We start from the raw sequence: 13,762 nt of genomic DNA, 5'->3' as shown, positions 1-13,762 counted from the left end.
TATCCTATGTACCTTCATATTTCCCGCTACAACTACTAGGAAGGGATGAAGAATTGCGGAATACATGGATGCAACGTCAGATGTACTTAATTTGTTTTACGTCATCTAAAATGTTAGGGTTAAACTTGCAAGTTATTAATACTAATTCGAAGATGAAATTTTCTGTCTGAAGGAGAGCACCAAAGCACCAGATGCATCGGAAGCAAAGCACAGAAGACAAAATAAGACGGAGCAAAAGAAAAAAAAAACACGCTTCCGGATCTCCGAGCCCCTCACTCACTGTTTCATAGAAAAAAAAAACAAAAAAAAAGGGAGGCCTCTGCGTCTTCAACTGTTTTTGTTTCTAATTAATTACCTATGAACCCCAAATTTCTTCTTTACTATTTGCAATTTCTCAACTTCGTAGGCAAATGCTGAACACATCCAAGGATTCCATTTGTCTTGAAAATCCATTTGCTTCCTTTCATTTATCAGAGAAAGTAAAGGACAAATCCATGCATTCCACCGCCCAGTTAGTTACCCGAGAATTAGCTGAGACTTCCCAGCAGTTTATAATGCAAGCACATAGTCCTGCAAAATTTGTTTGACAAGAAAACATGGACATTTGAAGCTACTACACCCCAAAACACAGTAAAGGAATGCGGTTGAACAAATTCTTAGATTTTGCATAGCAGTCTATCATGTTGCGTCCTCACGTGGCCTCGAGTGATGTCCTTCACTGTACAAGTTCCAGCAAGGGCCATGCTTAGCTCTAGCTCCTCCTTCAGCATGTTAATGACTCTCTTCACCCCATATTCTCCCTTTGCTGCCAACCCAAAGAGAACTGGCCTTCCAATCTATAGCACAATTCCAAGCATACTGAGGATACTTCATATTTGCAAGAAAATGCATGGCGACACGTACAACAGGAGAGAAGTGGTGCTTATCAGTTTAAGACGAATTAAATGATAAAACAAATTTTACCATAACAGCTTGTGCACCAAGGGCCAAGGCCTTGAATATGTCCGTCCCTCGCCTCACACCTCCATCAAGCAGAACAGGAATTTTCCCTTGAACAGCTTCAACCACCTAAAATCGTATGACGCACAAACGCACAAGATGTTACACCAACTACTAATGGCCACCCGGTGCAAGAGGATAGGATGATACAGATCAAATTTCTGAATCTTATGAATGGTACAGTTGGGGGATAATGTGTAAAGACACTGTTCTGTTAGTGATCAAAGAGAATTGACATAGCGCAACACCTCCTGTTTAATTAAAAGTACCACACTTCAAAGTAGTCCTATCCTCTTATCTACAAACATCTGGAACTGCCTTTTATCTTTCAAGAATGGGCGAGTACACGCCAAAACAACTCAGAGCTTTGGATAAACAGCGACAAAGAAGAGCCATTGGGATTTTGGAGTCTAGATCAAGTTTCAGTCATTCTTGAAAAATCATTTCTTTAGCATAAATCTAATGCAATACCTTTTGCTGATCACCAACATTTGACAAACGTAATAAATCATACATGTTTCTGGAGAGAAACATTCAGAGTTAAAAAGTAGATTAAACTCTGTAAATAACAAAACAGAGTTAGACAAAACACTTATACTTAAAACATCGTAAGGTATTTCTGGTCGAACACTAGAAGTTAAAACACAGTATCATACTCTTTTCTCAGTGCACAACCATCACCAATAATTTGGAATACTTTAAAATGGGCTAAAACTTCTATCCATGAAGTACAGACGCATAAAACCATCAGACGTATGAGCTTAATGTACCTACCTCTTCCAAAACACTTATAGTAGCTGGAGAATAATCTAGCTGCCGAGCTCCATGATTAGAGACAATGATGCCTGAAACTCCTACTTCCAAAGCTTTTATTGCTGTAACAATAGCATTTTTACAACAGAGAAATTGAAAAAAAACTGCAAGGACTTTTTACCATATGTGACGTTGTAACCTATTGTGTGTCATTGGAGTGATGAATTTGCAACCTTAAAGCAGATTGACTCATGAATAGGATATCCAAATTCCAAGACCAGCTTTGATCAGATAACAGAAGAATTAGGATGTCAGTGGTACTAATCTCTGGCTATTACGTTATAGAGGTGGCAGTGGTGATTACATCAGAAGCACCTTGATGGACATATGGAAGTAGGAAAATTATGCAAAACATGTTCATTCTGATGTTTCAGAATGCACATATCTATAGGAATGCAGGAAATCAATAGGGGAGTTTTAAGCTTACCATCCTCAGGAGTGAGTACGCCCTTGATCAGAATGGGCAAATTTGTAATGGACTTTAACCATGTTATATCCTGCAAAAGGTGTGATCCAGACAAGCAATAGTTCACTCAACAACTATAGTTTGTCATACTCATCAAGTGGGTTACAAGTTTCTTGGATGTTGGAACAGAGGGTGTACACTCCAAGACTAATGCTTCTGAAGCAAAACCAGAAATGCATGTAGTTAATACCTTCCAACAGACAGAAGCATCCAACATAGCAGATGCATAAGCTGCGAGTTTTGAACCTTTATCCTTAAGAGAAAAATAAAAAGAAACCACATCAATAATCAACATAAAGAAGAACTATGTACATAACTAGGGAGATATGTGAAACGACACTGGAAGAACTAATGGGATGTGCTACCGCAACTTGAAGATTTCTAGCGCATAAAAGCACACATGATTCTACTGTATCTAAAGACCGGATTCTGCATATGATACAGAACTTGCAAAGCAGAAGATGGAGAAAAGAAACTTGATTAACAAATTAAAAATCACCTTATCATGTATCCACGGAAGTCCATCAAAGGTGTCATTTATGCAACATTCCCAGATAATAGTTAGACTTAAGAGACCTAAAAACCCAAGAATGAATGTTTTTCTGTTTTTTTTTTTTAATATTGAATTTGGTAAGTAGAAGTCAAAAAAAATATGATCCATCTTCATGAACTTAATCATACAGCGAGAATTCCTGCTAAAATTTCTGATGCATCTATCTTCAAAAATAAAATCAACGAATTTGGAAAGGTTGCTCTTTTTCTTTTCTGAACTATGCCTCCCATCTATTACTCTGATTCTCTTTCCAGCTAATTAGATTACTAACACTAGCTACAGATTTTTTTGCACTTACAGTAACAACATCAGTTGAAATGAGACCGTCAAAATTTCTCACTGGAGGTGCAATCATCCTGCAAGAATGATTATGCTAAAAGGGTCAAATATGCGATGAGAAAAAGCACGTCTATGTTTTGTGCAAATCAAAGTAAACTGTGACAAAGATTCTACTTGAGAAAATGGCATATATTCATGTTACTCACTTGTTTTTTATGTCAGCCTCTCTCCGACCAAGTCTAGGGGTATCAGCAGTAAGGATGACAGCCTTGAATCCACTTCTTTCCGCCCTTCGTACCAGTAGAGCAGTTATATCCCGCCTTTTGTAAACCTAATAAGAGAAGAAGACCAAACCTGAATCAACTCCTAAAGCAATAGCATAACCAAATATTTCCCACTTGGACATTAGAAATCTTTTAGAAAAACAATAAGATCTTAGTAGACAAGGAAGGATGGATACATATAGTTGAAAGAAGCGGATGGCATTGCAGCTTGAAGCAACCTCCTCCAATGGGCGGGAAGACGAGAAGGACACAGCCTGATATTGACAAAAAAGTGTTAAAACCTAGAGTTCATATTAAAATCAATCGCACCCTTCAAAAAATGAATACCATAATGGTGTCACATGCTGCTGCTGCTCTGGCAGTTGCAACTTCCCCTGGAAAAAAACAGTTTTAATAGTCAACTTAGAAATACACCAAGTTCCATGACAAACTGGTGAAGAAATACACACACCTTCAGGGTGTGCCAATTTATGCCCGCCAGTTGGGGCAATCATAAGGGGTGCTGAAGTTCTATAGCCCAAAATACTAGTTGAAATGTCTATTTTGCTGACATCCACAAGAACTCTTGGCAGGATGCTGAAGTGATGCAAAATTCATGTTAAAAACCTGTCATAGCTTGCAGATACTGAGCAACTGCAAATACACCTACTTTATTCTGTGAAATGCTTCCACATTTTCCTTAAGTGTATACTGGTCCTCAGCACCACCAGCATAGTAGTCATAATACATCTTTGGAAGGGCTTGCCTTGCGAGTTCTTGAAATTCTGTGACATTTACTGGTTCAGCAGCCATATATCCTTTAAAAAAAAAATCAGAACAACTTCTCATAATGCAATTCATGGCAACTGACATTACATTATTTCCATGTGCTTGATGTTAAAAGGATCAGTAGATTTTGACATACTTCAAGCAAATAAGATGACAAATACTTGTTCATCTTTCACGTCTGACAGTCTGAATTATCAACCCACTTTCTCATTTACATGAATAGGCTTAATTCAACATGGTGCAAATAATTACACTGCTCCCTACTAGCTTAGAGTATATATGGAAACAGAAGTAAGTGCAAGTCCTTGCTTGCTGCAATCATCGCAATCAGATGAAACCAATTGGCTACCACGAAATAATCAGTTAAATTTTGTGCTTTGCAAATCGGCTACCACAAAATAAAGTTTCACTCCTAATTGCCAATTAGCATCCCTAAACAAAACTCAGATTGACCAAAAAAAACGCTTGTCCATATTACGAGCATATCCAGTCAGAACAATCTTTTAAACTACCAACTTCAAATGGAATCACAGATTTTCATCCTTGAATTTCAGAAACTACGCCATGTACTTGTCTCCTCAACTTAATACTCTAAAAAGGAAGACACAAAGTAGTAAGAAGCAGATAAAAGCTTGATATTGACTAACAAATGAAATCAGACAACTGCCAATAAAGCCATTGTTTCAGCATGTCTATGTCTAAAGTTTTTTTTTAATTAAAATAATATAATTATTATCTATATCTAAAGTTATTTAAAGTTGATATGTAGCACTCAAAATGGATGATCCAAACCAGTTTGGAAGCAAAACAAGATGCTGAATTGCTGAATAAATCGATACAACACTAACAAAGCAACTGAATTTCAGCATCCCAATATCTTCGTTATTGGTAAAGTTGATACTGACTGCCAAGTTTGCCACTTGAAAGCTAGCTAGCTACTTTCATACAGAAATGCTCCAAGAAACTTAAGAAAAGCAAAGATTTATATTTTTAATTGGTGATCCATAACCATGCTGCCCCAGGTTGATGACGGGCACAATACTGAGAAGAACACAAGATGCTCGCTCATTACTGATACGCTAGATAAATACTGATACCACTCTGGAGAAAGTAAGAAATTGAGCAATGGGTTTATGAGAAGACTGATCAAACCATTTATTTACCGTTAATACCAAAAGCAAGATAGTATTGCACCAAATGTTGTGTACTTGCCTCCAAGTTTCTAGAGTGGAGAGACAAAGAAAAAGTTTCAACAATGGAGTGAAGAACAGACTGAAATGAGTAATTGAGTGGTCAGAACCCAAACACTTTTAACTCCAGAGGTTGAAAAATGGCAAACTCATGGTGATTAATGATCCAAGTACAAGTGAACAACTGCTGACTAGTCAATCCCCGACTCCATTTTTTAACTTTCATTTTCCATTTTTCTTTAGAATAAATACGAAATCACGGTCTCATACTTTACGTCTGGTTATCTTTTTTTACGTCTGGTTATCCAAGTATTGTTTATTAGGAGTCACAATCAGATTAGGCCGTGGGTTGATGGGTCGGGTTGAAACTCAAGTATTCTAGATAACAAGTCAATCCGAATTCGATCTGAAATTTTAAATGGGTTAACTTTCGTGATCCGAACGTGACTCGTTAATTTCGCGAGATACTAGAACCCGACCTGAATAACTCATTTACTTTAACTTTCTTTTTATTTTTTTAAACCTTCTCACTTTAGTAGTATGGTGGTTTTTTTTTTTATTAATGGAGTTTCCATGAGAATATAGAAAATTGCAATCCAATCTAGTAGTAATTTTTTTATTTTTCTTTTTATACAAAAAAAAATCATGCATAAAAACAAAACTATGACACTTTCACAAATAAAATACCTTATTTTCGTATAATATCATGATTATGTTCCCGTAATACTAATTTATAATTTTAGTTAGCTTTCTTTTTATTTATTTATGCCTCTAATTTATTAATTAAATTATAAAATTACATATTAAACGGATTAGACGGGTCAACTCGTGTTGACTTGAGTTGGATCTGTTTGCTTAGCGGGTCATTCGAGACTAACGTGAATTTGATCCGAATCCGTGAAAAGTAAATTCATACCCGTTAATTTCGTATTAGATTCGAATCGTATTTTTGCGTGTCATCGAGAGTTGCCACCCTTAGTTTATTTGATGGTTTGAAAAGATTCTTCTTCAATTATTCTATACGTGTATAGTCTAATGTTGTTGTTTGTGTCGGGACTGTTGATGGTCCTCAACAGGGTTCAACTGTTAACTATGACGATTCCTTCTTATCTGTACCGGGCTATGAACAGTTCCACAATTATGAGATTATGAGGTTGCCAACTCTTTTGAGCTTCTGCTTTCAACTTTCTGCTTTAGTTCATTTGATCGTATTGCACCAAAAATGACTCAAAAATAGTCACATTCATACCCTTAAATTGTTCAGCAATTCAATTTCATAATATGTTCACGAATACCACTCACTGCATTATATTTCTTAGTTGTCAAAATAGCCATAAGATACTTGCCAAAACTTTATCCGATGTTTAAAATTGCTGCTCAACTGATGCTAAAATCACACGAGCCCTATCAGAATCAGGAATTGACTTCCTTATGTGTTTTACAATTTTGCTCTTAATAATCATTAGACTTAGTCGGTTGAACCATTCGTAATTATCATACATGATCCTTTCCTGTTTGATGCTTTCAAGAGTAGGCTACGCAGGCTTATCAATACAGAGGTATAGATCTAAGTCTAGGCAATCCAAGGTGATAAACACTTGGTCACACCAATTAGAAAAATTGGACCCATTCAACTCCTGAATGTTAGCTGCAATTCCTAAAACTAAAGCTGGAGTAATAGCTGTGAATACAAGTCAAGCCATGAGATACATATATAGAGTAATCAAGTGCATTATCGTATTTTACCTTTGGACTAGAATAACAACGTCATGCTAACAATAGTAAATGATAGCAATTATTCACTTACAACTTTAATAGAGATATCATATTTCTTTGGATAATATAATAACTCATGACTACAGAAATTAAAACTTTCTTTCCAAAATTGTGCACATATCAATTGTCGTTGACGACGGACACTATGAAGACAAGAAGTAATAGTATATGTGCATTAAATAATTTGGGTTTCAAAAATGGTTCGTTATGGCATAAACTACTGCAACCATTAAAGTAGTATACAATCAATTATCCAATCAACCATCATAATTCAAAGCGTGAATATTAAGGTTATTGTAATAGAGCATATTTATCAGCCATATGTAATTGCTCATAAATGATGTTTTAGTTCAAGTACCATTTACGCATTCAAATTTTATTTTAATACACAAAAATCTTTTATGTCATAGAAGTAATTAAAATGCACATAATATGGTTACATTTAGAACCATTAGTAAAAATTTTGGGCACTATAACCAAACAGACATCTAACTCTCCTTAATTTCTTGCGGTTAGATGTTATTAAGATAATAATTAAGCCTTTAATAATAATATTGAATACTTTTCCAAGGATCAGAGATATGGCAGACCAAACGAAATTAATTGATTCTCATAATCAATTAGGAAGCAAAACTTCTATTCAGTCATTGCCAATTCCGCCATCCAAAGCCAACTAACAACACAAGTTGGTGCATGTTTCAAACTGACTAGAAGAGTCAATTAATTGGTCCGAAAATTATTATTGTCTATGTCGTTTTTTGTGTTCTTACCGATGTCCATTCCCAAAGTCCGATAATATGATTAATCAAGCTTTTCTTTTGGCCCATGCAATAGGCCACTTAAAGTCGTACAGATATAAGCAATTGCATAGTTGACATTTGACAATCAATCATGGGATTCATAATAAGCATATATATATATATATATATATATATATATATATGATTAAAGACATCTAACTATCACCCAACCATAACAATTAGTGAAAATATTGTCAATAGCATCGATACGTCATACAAATTTTATCGAAAATTGAGTTCCTCCATTACTTGAAATTTTAACAGTTATCGTTAGCGGAAGCAAAATCAAGACCGTCAACATGCATATGTGGTACGAAAATAACGAACCAAATTTTTGAACTCTAAGAATTTTGTCTTAAACTTTATTGCAAAATAAATCAAAATTAAGTGTGACATAATTAATTTACAAGTCATAAATTTTAACCTAACTCTAATGCCACTTGTTAGACATAAGAAGCAAGGTTTTTAGTATGATTTGTAAATTAAAATTAAGAAATAAATTGTAAATTGGTGTACCTTGAGACATTTTGGAGAAGAATTTCACAACTCTTTATCATCAAACTTTTCGATCACCAATGTTGTAAACCATAAATCTTATGCTATTTAACCTTCTCTCACTAACTCTCTGTTATATTATTTTAGTGATGGGTGAAAATAACATATGTCAGAGTGGTGAGAGAAACTAGAAACTCTAAAGTATTTGTAGAGTCACAATCGCTCCCGTAATGATAGATTTTAATATTCTTATCGTACTTCATTTGTTAAATATAATGATAAGATACAATTTAATAATCACTGAAATTATCAGATAAAGTATCACAATAAATATAATACATCCACATACAATGAATATAAGACTCCCTACTTCCTCAAATTTGTCTATCCTAATGATTATGTAACTATCAACGTAAATCTATTTACGTAGTTATTTATTCCATGAACTAGTGAGGTAATTAATGAACATTGGTACAATATCATGTGATCGTGTAGGCTACACTAATATTCCAACAGGAAAGATAGGCAATATTCAGGTTTTATTAGACATCTCCAAGCGTCAACATTCAACACTGAGAAAGAGAATCTGTTAAACCGCATTATTGCGCAAATTGCAACATGTGCCTGACGTTAACTCCTTGTGCTGGAATTGGATCATAGCTCAAATAGGTGCAAGCTTTGAACAAATGGCAGCCTGTTGGAAATTAATTTGTCGAAATGAAACAGCAATAAAGGAAATTCTTTGCAGATTAGACTGCCATTTCTTCTCGGACACAAGGCAAGCCACAAAAATGCATAGAGACAAAAATGCGTTGACAAGTTGGTGAAAGGTCAACCATTCTCCTGCCGGCAAAATTACAGCTTCTCCTGAATTAGAATCGGTGTCACTCAACCCAGACTGAACTACGAGTTTGCCTGAGTATCGCTATAGCCTCTCCAGATTGAAGCGGAAACACAGATGAGTACAAGCCGAGAGCAGATAAAAAAAAAACTAGCCAGCTCCGTAGAAAATTGAGCAGAGTGGACAAACTGGTCATAGTAGTTTCTAATTTTGTTAAACCTCGTGCAAATACTTGCACTTGTATCCATAATAACACCTTCCTTGAGCATAGTACCTGCACAGCTGCTTCTTTTCCTTTAAATGTCCTTGGACTATATCCCTGGATGCGTCAAAATTCTCAACCCAAACATAAGCACGCATCTGCTCTGAACTCTTCAGAGGATTATTCATACCACAATTTCTATGATAGAAATCCTTTTGCTGTGCATTCTCATTTTTGGCATATACATGGCTTTTTGTTGAAGAACTCAAAGAATTAGTGCTGCTAATTTCACAACCAGCTGGGGCTCTTGGATGATTTATAACACTTCTGTGGTTTGCGTGTCTGGCATTTTTTACCGCCCCGTAAACTGAGGTCGTTGAATTCTTGAACTTAGTTTGGTCCTCATGGGTTTTCATCCAAGAAGGATGCCCTGGAAGATTGCAATTCATACTGGTAAAAGGTCGCCTAGAAAGATTCCCTTCCAATGGGACATTAGCATCCGTGCAAATTTTAGACCTCATCTGCACATACCCTGGATCTTCTTGCCTAGCAGAAGTTTTATCCTTGAAGCTTCTCAACTCCCAGCATTCCTTCTTCTTAAAATGTTGAGATTGGCAAGTGTCCTGCATGTCCTCTGGCTGCTGTTCAGGTTGTATGTTGTTGTTCAAGGGAATGGAGAGAGAACATTGCATTTGTTTTCTATTCTCTTCCTGTTTTCTAAAACTGTGTTCTTTCTTCAGTACCCTGACAAAAGGATGAGAATGATGGAAGAGGATCAGTCAGAGGTTTAGATAATATAAAAAAGTTCCTTCTATCTCATCATTTTTTACAAAAATGCAAATTTTATTTTTCATTAAAACCTAAGAACATTGTTACCTATCTGACTTCAGCACTTTCCGCATGTCTCTTTCTAGCACACGAGCTTCCCTATTTGAACGAGCAACAGCACCTCTAGCATGCTTTTCTGACAAGATCCTTTTCCTTTCCTCTTCATCTTCCCACCTCTGACAGTAGGAAAACAAGGTAAAAATTGATGCCTGACATATGAATGGAGAGAGATTAAGATGCTTTATTGTTTGCAAACAAACCTGTCTCATTGTTGTTAACCTATAAAGATTTCTGCCCTTGATGAGAAGGGGATGAAGTGGGGGTAGCGATTTCTCTCCTTTGCTCCATAGTACTTCAATCTGAACAGATTAGTCAAGCAAGTTAGATTCACACAGCATGATAATTTCATTTTGAACTCAGATACCCTGCAAATTGTTGTCTTACAGCTGGTAAGCATGATGAAGCCATACAGGAGTGCGGCTTTTAGAACAATAAGAAAACCATTTCTTTTGATTTAATAGGATTCCAAGGTGAACAGTCAGCCCCTCAATTTAGTTGATATCATACATTTTCGATCAGTTTCCTAAGCCTACTACTCCACCAAGTTGAACAACTACTCAGCTCACCGTAAAGGTATGTTGTTGCTTTGCAGCACCATAACTCTCTTTTACTATCCTGCCAGCAACCAGTCGAGTCCCGCAAGGGGGCCCACTTGCACTCCTTGAGGCAATGTTGAACCTGAAAAGCAAATAAAGACCAAGTCTAAGAATCTGCATTATTCTCAACACACAGATTCAACAGAATTTATAGTAGGCATTATATAAATATCAAGTAATACATTCTCTGCTGGGTTAATTAAGTGAGATACTACTTGACTAAGTATTTTCCTGGAGTAATCAAGGTTAAGCTCAACAATTCTGCACAATTAAGATTGCCATACTGAGAAATAGAAGTATGGACTCCATCTCTTCAGAGGGCTTACATTCCATATACAGTTTGTTTGAACAGGATGATGTCACCAGTGCATGCATCACCTGCATGAGACAGAAACTTAAACTCAAAAACAGACAAAAAGATGATTTATGTTATCCAATCCTTAATACACACATTAACAAGAGAAATGCTACCCGTTAAAATCAAATCGTAATCCATTATAGGAAAACTAATTAAAAATGGCAATAAAGTTGGGAGCCTTTCAAAGTTCAGTGCAAATTCATAATGGTAAAATCAGCTATTATCATCAAGAATATCATGATCTCTCTAATTTCTAATATATATATATATATATATATATATATATATAAGCTAATAACTTACAACTATCTAAGTAACTATAAAAGCAAAAATTCTGATGGTACGCACCTTTGCAGTTCACAAGAAAACTAGAAGCAGGGTACTTTTTCTCCCCTCCACCATTGAGGATACTGAAACATATGCTAGAGCTGGTAAATTAGACTTCTAAACTAGGAAAACTCAAAAATGGTTCAACATTAAGTAGCTCATTCAATGCGGGGACACAGGTATGAACAAAAAACAAAAAAAAAAAAAGAAAATGGAAAGCAGAAATTACTCAAGATGTTCTCTAATACGCTGAATAAGGGTTTCTTTGTTGCCCGTTAATCTCAAACTATGTTTCCTCAGATACACCTTGCACTGATCCACTTTAAGCTTCTCCAACTGACCAGCTGCCAGAAAGCATGTATCAGTATCAGCACAAACAACGCATGGAACAACATATAGTCCCGAAATAAATGGACTAATTATCATGATTGCACTGTACTAACCTCCAATGACCTTTTGAATAGTCTCATAACCTTTTTGATCTTTCTCATCAAGTCCGGGAACAACCACTTCTGTAACATCTGGGTCACCTTCTCCCTCCGCATACTTGATCATTTCCTTGTCAATACTAGATTTTGACAGGAACCCGTTTCGAATACTCAGGAAAGAGTCAATAATGAAAATGTGATTGACACATTTGAGCAAACACGCAGTAGGCCAAATAAAGACATCATTATTGTTTTTATTCATGGAAAATAGCAAAAAGGAAAACGAATTACCCAAGATTGGATTTTCTCCTAATGGACAGCCCGGAAAAGCTGGATCGACTTTCTTCAAGAATATCAAAATCTGGGTCTTCTTCGGAATCATCAGAATCATATCCATCACTATGGTCTGATTCACCATTGTAGTTTTGTTGCTCAAGAAGCGCCATTTTTGGTCTAATATTTTCCTTTAATCAGTATCAGCCGAAGCACTTCTAAACAACGTTATCTCTTGCAATGAGGGATAATCGTAATTGGGGTTTCCACCGGCCTGCAGAATGCAATGAAAATTCAAGAAAAGGTGGGCGCATTCATCTCAGGATTTGAATACAGGAATGACCGTTGCACTGCACATCAGAGCAAATCGCAAAGAATGGGGTCCTTAAAACCGGATTGAGTGGAAGTAACAGTGGTGTCAAAGATATAATTAGTTAGAGATTAGATTATTCGACAAGATGGGAGTGTTGGACTTGATTATTGCTTTTGGGCCAAAATGGCTAGGCCATCTTTTTACGGGGTTGAGTATCTGAGCCGAATAGACCGAGGTGACTGGTTGAAGCATCAGCCGGCCAGCATGAAATGATCGGTTCCACCTTTCAGGCCTTCCATCTTTTTCTTTTGACCTTTTGCTAGTACCGGTAGGATACGGACTATGGTGTATGATGTACGTACCAATTTGTTTTTAACAATGAAGGCGAATTTCTCATGTGATCAGCGCCAATCATCTGATTGGATAGTTCTTCATCTTGTGATCTTCAATATTCCGTTGGAAAATTCCAAGTTGCAGCACATTCATACTCAGAAACACAGCCATGCAATTGTGAATTCCCAATCGCAAAGAGAAATGGGCTTCCTTGCTATTCCAATTAGATGCTATGCTTTTAAAAGAATATCCTGGGCCACATCACTATACTACTCCACTAAACATAAACCACATCACTATACTACTCCACTAAACATAAATCACATCTAGCGATCATTATCACCTTGTTTCAGACATTAACTAATGGTATTAAATATGTTTAATGCCAGTGCTATGAATATATACCATTTAAACTTGCAAGTTTCTGAAAAGCAATATGAATTAGTACCACGTACGTGTAGGTTTGTTACTACTGAGCTACTGCGAGTTGAATGAGGCAAATAGAGATAAAGAGTAGAGAGCTGATTTTCAAAGTCAAGTGCTACTGCCGCACCTGATATGAGTCTCTTAAGTCCTTTCTATTCTAACATGGATTAATTTTTCCTAGCTCAACTCTTGATTACTAGGCTAAGGTTGTATCGATTAACGTCTCAGGCTATTATTACTAGTAGTAGTTTGTATAAAGACTGATTTAGGCAGCTTTCCGAAAGATTAATGTAACAAGAGAGACATCATTTTCACACGAGATTTATAAATGTTTTTGCTTGGTCAATTGGACAG

At 36.2% G+C, this 13,762-nt stretch overlaps 2 protein-coding genes across 6 annotated transcripts; both read right to left on the bottom strand.

Moving 5' to 3' along the window:
• Positions 1-435: 435 nt before the first annotated feature.
• LOC113742288 (peroxisomal (S)-2-hydroxyacid oxidase GLO3-like) lies at positions 436-5,554 on the bottom strand. 4 transcript variants are annotated; one of them, XM_027270093.2, is made up of 12 exons: positions 5,326-5,554; positions 4,044-4,191; positions 3,846-3,970; positions 3,722-3,768; positions 3,571-3,648; positions 3,317-3,441; positions 3,130-3,187; positions 2,469-2,531; positions 2,240-2,309; positions 1,774-1,874; positions 964-1,068; positions 436-836 (listed from the first exon to the last, which is right to left on the bottom strand). In XM_027270093.2, exons 2-12 carry the CDS (start codon positions 4,184-4,186, stop codon positions 657-659), a joined length of 1,095 nt encoding a protein of 364 aa, XP_027125894.2. In that variant the 5' UTR covers positions 4,187-4,191; positions 5,326-5,554; the 3' UTR covers positions 436-656. The 4 variants fall into 4 exon arrangements, with proteins under 4 accessions (XP_027125894.2, XP_071903013.1, XP_071903015.1 ...); XM_072046912.1 differs by having other exon boundaries at positions 5,375-5,530; XM_072046914.1 differs by having other exon boundaries at positions 4,044-4,158; positions 5,326-5,529.
• A 3,598-nt stretch (positions 5,555-9,152) lies between these two features.
• On the bottom strand, positions 9,153-13,224 carry LOC140005843 (uncharacterized). Of its 2 annotated transcripts, XM_072046911.1 has the most exons (10): positions 13,012-13,224; positions 12,355-12,610; positions 12,079-12,203; positions 11,865-11,979; positions 11,657-11,718; positions 11,277-11,328; positions 10,921-11,032; positions 10,555-10,653; positions 10,343-10,470; positions 9,153-10,210 (listed from the first exon to the last, which is right to left on the bottom strand). In XM_072046911.1, the coding sequence occupies exons 2-10, from the start codon at positions 12,507-12,509 to the stop codon at positions 9,478-9,480; spliced, it is 1,581 nt and encodes a 526-aa protein (XP_071903012.1). In that variant the 5' UTR covers positions 12,510-12,610; positions 13,012-13,224; the 3' UTR covers positions 9,153-9,477. The 2 variants fall into 2 exon arrangements, with proteins under 2 accessions (XP_071903012.1, XP_071903011.1); XM_072046910.1 differs by having other exon boundaries at positions 12,355-13,224.
• Positions 13,225-13,762: the final 538 nt, after the last annotated feature.

This window comes from Coffea arabica, chromosome 4e (assembly GCF_036785885.1).
Source record: "Coffea arabica cultivar ET-39 chromosome 4e, Coffea Arabica ET-39 HiFi, whole genome shotgun sequence".
Lineage (NCBI taxonomy): Eukaryota > Viridiplantae > Streptophyta > Magnoliopsida > Gentianales > Rubiaceae > Coffea > Coffea arabica.
This window is presented reverse-complemented; position numbering and strand designations above follow the sequence as displayed.

Excerpts from the sequence above, each read along its gene's own strand:
- LOC140005843 (XM_072046910.1), bottom strand. The coding sequence starts at position 12,509 with ATGGCGCTTCTTGAGCAACAAAACTACAATGGTGAATCAGACCATAGT. Across the intron at positions 12,204-12,354 it reads AGGAGAAAATCCAATCTTGG|TATTGACAAGGAAATGATCA; the intron begins GTAATTCGTTTT and ends GTCAAAATCTAG. Across the intron at positions 10,211-10,342 it reads AAAGTGCTGAAGTCAGATAG|GGTACTGAAGAAAGAACACA; the intron begins GTAACAATGTTC and ends TCCTTTTGTCAG.
- LOC113742288 (XM_027270093.2), bottom strand. The coding sequence starts at position 4,186 with ATGGCTGCTGAACCAGTAAATGTCACAGAATTTCAAGAACTCGCAAGG. Across the intron at positions 3,649-3,721 it reads CAGCATGTGACACCATTATG|GCTGTGTCCTTCTCGTCTTC; the intron begins GTATTCATTTTT and ends TGTCAATATCAG. Across the intron at positions 2,310-2,468 it reads ATGCTTCTGTCTGTTGGAAG|GATATAACATGGTTAAAGTC; the intron begins GTATTAACTACA and ends CACCTTTTGCAG.